The sequence below is a fragment of the Eumetopias jubatus genome, unplaced genomic scaffold (genome assembly GCF_037043125.1).
Source record: "Eumetopias jubatus isolate StellerSeaLion01/CBP00866 unplaced genomic scaffold, mEumJub1_p1.0 scaffold_14, whole genome shotgun sequence".
In the NCBI taxonomy this organism is placed as follows: domain Eukaryota; kingdom Metazoa; phylum Chordata; class Mammalia; order Carnivora; family Otariidae; genus Eumetopias; species Eumetopias jubatus.
In genome coordinates, this window is record NW_028274820.1 from 81,384,361 (window position 1) to 81,394,784 (window position 10,424).

Sequence of the window (10,424 nt, forward strand, 5' to 3'; positions counted from 1 at the left end):
ATAGTGGTAAATGATACATTTTAAGTATCTATATCTACCTATGTTGTTTTTTATTACAAAATAATTTTGGACCAATTCTCAGACAAAACATTCCTGGTTCATAGGTTTTAACTAACATGCATTTTTAGTGACAAAATTTCTTTAAAACAAGAATAAAAGTTAATTAAAAGGATTTTGGATGTCTTCAAATCTTGAGCTTTTAAATTAATTCTGAGATACATTGATTTTTTTTTTTTTTTTAAGGAATGTTATTGACTTGCCAATGCTCTAGGAAGACATTAAAACCAACAGGCTTCTGGCCTGGACGCCACTGAACACAAGTTGGGTGGTTGGACCCTGAAAGGACTTCTGGGCAAATACTACTATTTGGAATTGGGGCAGGGGGTACCAAAGGCTTAGCAGGAGTGCTTTAGGAAGCTATTATCCAGACATGGGGAGAAAGGACATTTGAGAAGTAATCTAATAGGTATAAATTGAGAACAGGCCTTATACATACTAGTGGAGAGATGCTAATTATCTGGAGTTAAGTCAGATAAGATTTTCTAGGGAGACGAGATTCTTTTTTTATTTTTTTAAAAAGATTTTATTTATTTGACAGAGAGAAAGCAAGACAGAGATAGATCACAAGCAGGGGGGAGGGGTAGAGGAAGAAGCAGACTCTCCAATGACCAGGGAGCCCGATGCAGGACTCGATCCCAGGACCCTGGGATCATGATCCAAGCCGAAGACAGCTACTTAACCAACTGAGCCACCCAGGATCTCCTGGGAGATGAGATTCTTATGTAAAGTCTCTAGTAGATCTTCTAAAGAGATGCTTTTCTAGATGCTAACCCGGGTCTGCCCCCAATTCTGTGCCCCAAGACTTTGTCCAAAGATGTATAAAGAAGAGATATTTTGTTTCATAAAAAAATTTTTACCTATTTTTTGTACCTATACATAAATTTTGGGTATGTACGTGTGTGTGTGTGTGTGTGTGTGTGTGTATACACACAGGTATCTATAAATATAGTGCATCTCTTACTTAATCTTTCATTCAATTTGAGATATGATGGAGCACAGTTCCAAATAACACTTAAACTTGTTCCTCAGTAGGAGATTTTGGTTAATTCAATAGTCTCAAGCACGCTTTTGTTACAGTACTTCTGGGAGAAGTGACGAGAAGTGACTTTTGCCTCCTCCTCTACCTGCCCCCTTCAAAAAAAAAAAAAGATGAAATCTCATAGTTTTATGAGAGGTTGTTTTCAATTTTTGGTATGCCACTTTAATGTGGTCTCTCAAGAAACAAAAATAAGAGGTTCAACTGGAATTCCATTTAACAAGACTTTGCTAAGGCAATGCTTTGCATAGCATTCTACACAAGCGGGAAGGCAAAAGGAAAAATAGCTACATTCACCTCTCTGTAGGCTCAGTCATGATTTGGAAAGATGAGACAAATGTAAGCTGTTATAGGATCTGTATCATACAGAAGAGAAAATAATTTTATTGATTCAAACACAGGAGTGCTCCAGCTTGGAAAACTGAATTAAACTACTGCACTTCCAAGTTGAGAACTTGATAAAGTTGATAGTCTTGATACAGAAACATAGTGTAACAATATATTCTATATTTATTTTTTTCCAGTTATAGATGAAGCAACTTGCAAAATATTCTTGAAATATGAAGAAGAAGAATATTTAAAATAACGTGATCATTATACCCTTTTATCCACCAAAGTGGCTTCACTCCACTCTCTCTCTCTTCTGTACTTAGATCTTGGATGAAATATCGGACAAGCCGAAGTGTTTGGGAAGAAATTTTCATAGTCATTAACCTTTGCAATGGGTGTGCTCAGGTTCCAGCATATCTTCTTTAGGAGTTTTGTGGGGTCCAGCGGAATCACCCAAGCAGTGCTCACCTTCCTTCTGATTCCATGTTGCTTGACTCAGGAGTTCAGAGCACCCCCTTTTATCCCCAGTGTATCTTTCCTCTGGGGCTGGAATGCCCCGACTGAACTTTGTGCTAAAAAGTTTAACGTGCAGCTAGATCTGAACCTTTTCTCTTTAGTAGGAAGCCCTCAAAAAAGTGCCACAGGACAAGGCATTACATTATTTTATGCTGACAGACTTGGCTACTATCCTCACATAAATGAAAAGACTGGGAAAAATGTGAATGGAGGAATCCCCCAGGCTGGAAACTTAAAAAAGCACTTGGAGAAAGCCAAGGAAGATATTGAGCATTACATACAAAGAGACACCATTGGCCTGGCTGTCATTGACTGGGAAAACTGGAGGCCTGTCTGGGCAAGAAACTGGAAACCTAAAGATATTTACAAGCGCCAGTCTATTGACTTGGCTCAGCAACAACATATAGAACTTAATGCCACAGAGGCCACCAAGATAGCCAAAGCAGATTTTGAAAAGGCAGGAAAATGTTTCATGCAAGAGACCTTAAAACTGGGAAAATTCCTTCGGCCAAATTATTTATGGGGTTATTATCTCTTTCCTGACTGTTACAATCATAATTATAAGACCCCCGGTTACAATGGAAGTTGCTTTGATTTAGAAAAGAAAAGAAATGACGAACTCAACTGGATGTGGAAGGAAAGCACAGCCCTTTTCCCATCCATTTATCTGAATAGCAAATTAAAATCTTCTCCGTACGCGGCTTTCTATGTCCGCAATCGTATTTGGGAAACCATCCGGGTTTCTAAAGTATCCAGTGTTAAACATCCACTTCCAATTTTTGTATATACCCGTCCAGTTTTTACTGATGTGTCTTTGAAATATCTTTCTGAGGTGAGTGAATCAAGGTGTGAGGCCTATGAAGTAGTATCCACAAAAGGCGTTTAGTGGAATTCAACATCATTTTTGAAGGGAGTGAGATTTGGCTTTTAACATCCTTTAGGAATATGCACACAGGTAGTTCTGCATTGTTATATAAATGCAAAATAAGAATATATTTTATTTTTTATTTATTTTTAAAGATTTTATTCATTTATTTGACAGAGAGAGACACAGCGAGAGAGGGAACACAAGCAGGGGGAGTGGGAGAGGGAGAAGCAGGCTTCCCGCAGAGCAGGGAGCCCGATGCGGGGCTCGATCCCAGGACCCTGAGATCATGACCCGAGCCAAAGGCAGACGCTTAACGACTGAGCCATCCAGGCGCCCCTATTTATTTATTTTAAGATTTATTTACTTGTGAGAGACAGAGAGAGAGAGCACAAGCAGGGGGAGCAGCAGGCAGAGGGAGAAGCAGGTCCCCCACTGCGCAAGGAGCCTGATGAGGGACTCGATCCCAGGACCCTGGGATCAGGACCCGAGCTGAAGGCATACGCTTAACTGACTGAGCCACCCAGGTGTCTCAAGAAAGTATTTCATTTTAATGTAATCATATAATATCTTAACAACAAAAAAACTAGGTAGCATAGACATTGTATTAACTCAGTCCTCTTTTTTTTTCTTTCACAGGGTTTGTCAAGAGAAGGAATTAAAATAACAGAAAAAAAAATCTGTATTTTTGTTGTAGTGGGGTCGTGGTGGCAACAAAAATAGAAATAGTGGGGAAATATTTGAATTATCGTTGTTAAGTCAGAATTCTCAGCTTTGGTGTTACTGTCTTATGCACAGCATTTCTATTTTATTTCTGTTAACTCTTTCTGTCACATTCACCAGGATGACCTTGTGAATACAATCGGTGAAACAGTTTCTCTAGGTGTCTCTGGAATGATAATATGGGGAAGCCTCAATTTAACCAAAAATGTGGTAAGTTGAATTGATAGGAAATAGATGAAAACATGTATTCTTTTAATGTTTTTGAGGATTGCTGTACTGAATAATAAAATAAGTACTATGCTTGGCACACAGTAGTAGGTGCTCAATTAATACTGGTTGCATCAAACTGTCCTTCATTTGTGTGGTTATGCTATGAGGCAGAAAAAATTGTACCTGTTTTCTGGTGAGAAAACAGAAATTCAGTGAACTTGACCAAAATTCTCTAGGCTATGTGGTTAGCAAGTGGCAAAAACAGGATGACAAACTCAGTGTTCTGGCATGGTGTTTGGCTTTTTGTACTTTACTGTGATATGTCTCTTCTCAAAAAACCCATGAACTAGTCAATGAAAGAATAGTCAATTCTTTCATTCATTCCATTACTGTTTATTAAGCACTTCTTTTACTTATTCATTTAGTCATTCAATGGCAGTTTATTACAAGGGTCAGCAAATGACAGCCAGGGGCCAAGAATGATTTTTACCCTTTTAAATGGATGGGAAAAAACTCCAAAAGAATAGTATTTATAATAGGTGAAAATTAGGTAAGATTTAAATTTTAGTGTCTACCGGTAAAGTTTTAGTGGAATATAGGCATGCGCCTTAGTTTAGGTGTCTATGGCTGCTTTTGCTGTACGAAGAAATAATTGAATAGTTATGGCAGAGACTGTATCATTCAAAACCCCCAAATATTTACTGTCTGCCCCTATACAGAAGACGTTTGCTGGCCCTTGGTTTATTGAACATCTCCTATGATTAAGTGCCAGATAATTCTAGGTGCTAGAAATGTAGCAGTGAACGAAGCGAAGTCCCTTCACCATGAAGCTGCATCCTTACAAGTGGAAATACAACATATCTAGATAGGATAATGTCAGGTAGTGATAGGTGCAACAAAGAGCAATGAAACCGTGTAGGCAGGATAAACAGAGATAAAATGGCAGTGCTTAAGATGGGGCAGTCACAGAAGGCCTCTGTGATGAGGTGCTGCTGGAGCAGGGACCTGATGGAAACCAGGGACCAAGTCTCCAAGGGACCAAGTCAGGGATGGTAAGTGCAAGAGCCTTCAGGCTGGAAAGTGCTCGTCAAAAAAAGATGGAGGAGGTGTGACCAGAGTGCAGTGAGCAAGGAAGAAAGGGGTAAGAGTGCTGTCAGTGAGAAGATACGAGGGTCAGATGGAGGGCTTCGTAGGCCACCATGGGGCTTTCACTCTGACACGGAAGGCCGCAAGGAGGCTTGAGCAGAAGAGCTGCAATCTCTGACAAACGTTTCTTACTTAGCTGAGCTGAGGATCCAATGGTGGAGGGGCAAGAGCAGGAGCAGGGAGAGGAAACTGTCGATGGCTTGGACCGTATCTGCTGGCGCGTGGTTTGAATATAACCCAACAGCAGAACGGAGAGGTTGGACTGAGGGATCGGATGAGTAGGACGGACAAGAGAAGTGGTTAAGATGACTCCGAGGCTTTTGGCTTGAAGGAAGCGGCCTCTGAGACGGGAAAGACTTTGGGAGGAATGGTTTGGTGGGGGCGGGGCAGGGAGGAAGAAAAAGGATCCAGGAGTGAGGACCTAAGGCTGCATAGGCAATTGGGAATTACTTTTTAAAAATATTACTAAATTGTTCAAAACTTCTCTAAGGGAGAGGAAAAGGTATGCCTCTTTATTTTCCATAGGTTATATGTACTATTGTCTATTTTACGTAAAATTTTGAGTAAAACTTGTTTTATTGGGAAAAAATGGCATTTTTTCCCTGCATGGATGACTTGTTTTTATTTCCTCCTAATGAACTTTCTTTATTTCAAAAAGCCTTTAACTATCACCACCCAATCCTTTTCTCTCTTCATTTTCATCCTCATTTAATCCTCTGTATCAGATCTGTCTTCCCCACCTCTTCAATCCTCTTGACTCAAGAGTAAAGCTATCACATGGACACTGCTGAATTGGAGATCAACTTTTCCTTCTCTAACGTGGAAATATGAGTGACTTAGGTGCCATAGAGAATGTCCCATGGAGCTCATGGCCCGGGAGACTTATCCTAGGACCTAGAGAGAAGAGACTTTATACAGCCCTCTAAAACCAGAAGAGACCTTTTTTTTCTCTTGTCCTCCAGATAGACTCGCTATATTGTTAATTCATTTATAAAAGTACTCAACAGTAGTTCCCATCATGAGACTGTTTCAAAGTAATCTGAGCCCTTCTACTTATTTGGTAGAACTCTATTATCTCTGGCTTGATCACTGATAAAGAGAAATAATGTAAGTTTGGAGAAAGACATATGTCCCATTTGCAAAATCTTTCATGTCAGAAAATCATTTAAGAATTATAATTCTCCCAAATATATTCCTAATTTTCATTCACTGTTTCTCAAATCTGTAAACACCTTTCTCAAGGGTCTTATAAATTCTCTGATGGAATCATTTATAAATTCCCATACTACTTCCATTTTTTTTTCTTTTTTTTAAGAGCTGAGAACTCCACGCTTACTCTGATGAGGAGTGAATCAGGCTTTCTCCAGTTAGTAGTATGGCATGACATACTATTTAATTGTCACACCTGTTTTTTTTTTTTTAAATTATTATTGCACTTTAATCTTAGATTTACATTCTTCAACCATGACTCTCAGATCATCTTCAGCATTTTTCATACAGGGACAGTTCTTCAATTTAAATATGGCTATTTTCTACCTAATGACACTGCCTTGAAATTGCCCCCTGTGGTCTCTGTTTTATGTATTTCTGCTTACTTTTCCCAAATGCTGATTCTGAATGCTAGTTCTATCATTACTTCCCCTTTTTTCTATGCCATTTGTAATCAATAGAATCATGGATTACTCATCTTATTTCCTCTGATTCATTGGCAACTTGAGAAACTGGTAACTGCAGGTTTAATGACTGAAATTGACTTAAAACAATTGTTATCAAATGTAAGCAAGCTATTTCCTTCCATTCCATTTTATTAGATTCAGTGGTATGACAGCCAGCTCCTACTGGTCCCAGCTCATGAGATCTGATTGTTAAATATTTAGAAATTTTGTGAACTGGTTGTTAACACAATCATTATTAAAAATTAAATTACCAAAACTTAGAATGAAATAAGTACTGTCAAAAACAAAAGTAATAAACACTCGGGGCACCTGGGTGGCTCAGTTGGTTAAGCAGCTGCCTTAGGCTCAGGTCATGATCCCAAGGTCCTGGGATCGAGCTCCGCATCGGGCTCCCTGTTCGGTGGGGGGCCTGCTTCTCCCTGTCCCGCTTCCCCTGCTTGTGCTCTCTCTCTCTCTCTGTCAAATAAATTAATAAAATCTAAAAAGAAAACCATAATAAATACTCAAAATATATCAGTTACATACTTCACTTTATTATTATCTCTTGAGGAATTTTACATCTATTGTATCTATAAGTGGAAATAGTATGTAATGATGTGATTCTTCACACCATACTACCATAACGTGTGCTTGATTTCCAATCACTCAGTGATGTCAGGTTGATAGCTTAAAATTGGCCATGGCAGATGTATTTATACCATGGAAATTGACAAATGCTATAAACCAGGCCTTATCTTTTAGAAATCGTTTCAGATCCTTCCAAAGACTACATCTTGTGTAGGCTAACAATTCTCAAACCATTGTCATACTTTACTCCTCTTTTTGCCCAGCTCTTGTCTCTGTGGTCACTCAGACTGTCATGTGAACTTGTATCAATTCTCATATATCTTGCGCCCAGGGGATACAGTGTTGAAGAATACTGGCAAAGTCTCTGCACTCATGGAGCTTATATTAATGTTGGAGGGAAACAATATGCAAACAAGAAAAATATTTGATGTGATAAGTACTATGCAGAGAATTAAAACAGATGTGAGAGAGTAGATAGGAAAGGTGTCTGAGGTTTAATTAAAGCTGCACTCTGAATGACAAGATAAAGCGACCATGTTAAAAATTAGAGGAAAGAGCATTCCAAGCAGAGGGAATAAGTAAGCGCCCTTTGAAATGAACCCGCCATGCTTATGAAACAACTAGCATGCCTAAGGTAGAGTGGGTAAGGGAGAGGTAGGTGTTCAAGAGGAAGGAAGGGTTACCTCACATCAGGCTGTATATAAGTCGGGAGAAGTTGAATTTTATTCTAAACACCATGCAAAACTAGGATTAAGAAGAGGTTTTCTATTGCTGCCATAATAATGACAACACACTTAGTTTAAACAAGAGAGAATTATTATCTTGTAGTTCTGTAGTTCAGAAGTCCAGCATGGGTCATAATGGACTAAAATCAAGATGTTGGTAGGGCTGCATTCCTTTCCAGGGGAGGATCCTCATTTGTTCATCTGGGTTGTTGGTAGAATTCATTTCCTCGTGGTTGTAGCAACGAGATGTCTATTTTCTGGCTGACTATGGCTAAGGGTCATTTCCAGCTTCCAGAGTTCACTGCATACTTTAGCTCTTGGCCCTCTCCTCTCTATCTTCAAAGCCAGCAATGCTGGGTTGAGTCTCCTTTACTTTTGAATTTGTTCTCTTTCTTCCATCTCATTTTTTTTTAATCCAAGCTGGAAAAGTTTCTACATTTTTAAAGGACTCATGTGATTAGATTGAGCCCATCCAGATAACTTGGGATAATCTCTCAAGGTCCATACTCTTCTCTGCAATCATATGTGTAACATTCCTTTTGCCATGCAAGGTAACATAGTCACAGGTTCCAGGGCATTAGAGTATGGACATTCTTGGAAGGCCCTATTCTTCCTACCATCGATGGCATCACCTCAAGGAATATAATGAGATAGAGTCAAGTAGAAGCTGCCTTGGCTTGCCTTCTGATCTACTACCATCACTTCCTTTGGTCTGCTGGAGGACTAGCACAGCCAGCTTACTCAGTGGAACTATGGATTATGAAAGAAAGCGAGTGACTATCTTCTGTGTTTTTAAAAAGACAGCATCCCAGTTTTAGAATGCACCAGTCTCAAGATGAATCATTTTCGTTACTTGTCACTTGTGCTCTGCCAAATAAGTATATTTGTAAAAGAGCTGTCATAATTCACCCATAACTTGAACTATACATAACATTTAACATAAAGTATACTCAGTTGAACCTCATCTTACAAAGCAAATTCTAGGCAATATTAATAATTAACACTCTACTCTGATTTTCAAAAGCAAAATGTAGTATCAATGGATTTACCAACATCTTGTTGTTTTGAGCCAGCAGTCGAGAAATCTTTCTTATGCTCTTTAAACTTGTCCCACAAAGACGATTCTTATTACCTTTATTTGTAATTTCTTGAGGGCTAACCAGTGATATGCTGGGCCCTGTGCTAAGCACTTTTATATACATTGTATCTTTTCATCTGAGTTAAGTGCTATAATCATCCTTATTTTACAAATGATGAAGCTGAAGTGTAGCCAGGTTAACTGATTCACCCAAGGTCATCCAGATAGGAAGCTAAGAATGCTTGCAAGATGCCCAAGGTCACAGAGCTAGTCATTAATGGAACTGTGATCAATGAGGGAAGATGGGCCCCAGAGACCATTCTCTAACTGCTCTACCATTCTGCGCCATTAGTTTATGAATTATTAAAGAAGTCCAAGGCTAGTTTGAAGTTAGGGTTCAACTGGTCAATTATTCATTGACATGAAATGGCATGTGAAACTTACTTACAAATGTTACAAAAACAGTTGGAATAATCTTGCTTGATAAGGTCAAAAAGGTAAACTATTCCCTGCCTCTTGCTGGGTCTTGTTTTATCATGCTTCCTTAGAACTTGCATATAACAGTGAATTAATTCACAGATGAACTAACTTGTCCCTTGATATTCTAACCTTCTTATAATTTTACAGCAATCTTGCACAGAGCTAGACAATTACATGAAGAATAAACTGAATCCTTACATAATCAACGTCACCCTAGCAGCCAAAATGTGTAACCAAGTGCTTTGCCAGGAGCAGGGAGTGTGTATAAGGAAACATTGGAATTCAAGTGACTATCTTCACCTGAACCCAGAGAATTTTGCTATTCAACTTGAGAAAAGTGGAAGATACACAGTACAAGGGAAACCCACACTGGAAGACCTGCACCAATTTTCCAACAAATTTTATTGCGCTTGTTATGCCAATGTCCGTTGTCAGGAGAGAGCTGATATGACTGAAATTCATACTGTTAAAGTATGTGTTGCTGGAGATGTTTGTATAGATGCTTTTCTAAACGCAGAACCCCCTGGTCATCTTTCTAGCTGGAAGGGGAAATCTGCCACTTCCAGCAGTATCTTATCCATCATGCCACCTGCCACAGGGTCTCCGTGTGATCCTGGTAAAGATCTTAGTAGGTGCCTCAAAGCCAGATTGATAGTAGGAGCCAACTCCAAAACCCCTCAAGTGGGCTATAAGAGTGTATATATTCGAAATAAGAAACAATAAAACAACCTATTCAAGTACAAGCTCGGTGTTTATTAAATTTTCTGTCTACATACATTGTTTTAATATCTTTTACATCTCTGTAATAGTTTAGCTAGCTTAGATTTTTTTAGGCAAGTGATAATACCTATATACGTAAAGACTTATATTTGAAATGTGAATCAAAACTCATGGCCAAGATAGTATTTTGATTTTTTGAGCAAAGATTGCTTTTTCATGATCAAAATGAACCTGAGATTATTATTAATTGATAAACAAAGTATGTTGGCTAGCATGTTTAATTTTCAAAATT

General features: G+C 38.7%; 1 protein-coding gene across 1 annotated transcript; it reads left to right on the forward strand.

Annotated features, from left to right (window-relative positions):
* The first annotated feature begins 1,817 nt into the window (after positions 1–1,817).
* Positions 1,818–10,135, forward strand: SPAM1 (sperm adhesion molecule 1). Its single transcript, XM_028105009.2, has 3 exons — positions 1,818–2,774; positions 3,651–3,740; positions 9,560–10,135. The coding sequence occupies exons 1-3, from the start codon at positions 1,818–1,820 to the stop codon at positions 10,133–10,135; spliced, it is 1,623 nt and encodes a 540-aa protein (XP_027960810.2).
* Positions 10,136–10,424: the final 289 nt, after the last annotated feature.

Excerpts from the sequence above, each read along its gene's own strand:
- SPAM1 (XM_028105009.2), top strand. The coding sequence starts at position 1,818 with ATGGGTGTGCTCAGGTTCCAGCATATCTTCTTTAGGAGTTTTGTGGGG. Across the intron at positions 2,775-3,650 it reads CTTTGAAATATCTTTCTGAG|GATGACCTTGTGAATACAAT; the intron begins GTGAGTGAATCA and ends CACATTCACCAG. Across the intron at positions 3,741-9,559 it reads TCAATTTAACCAAAAATGTG|CAATCTTGCACAGAGCTAGA; the intron begins GTAAGTTGAATT and ends ATAATTTTACAG.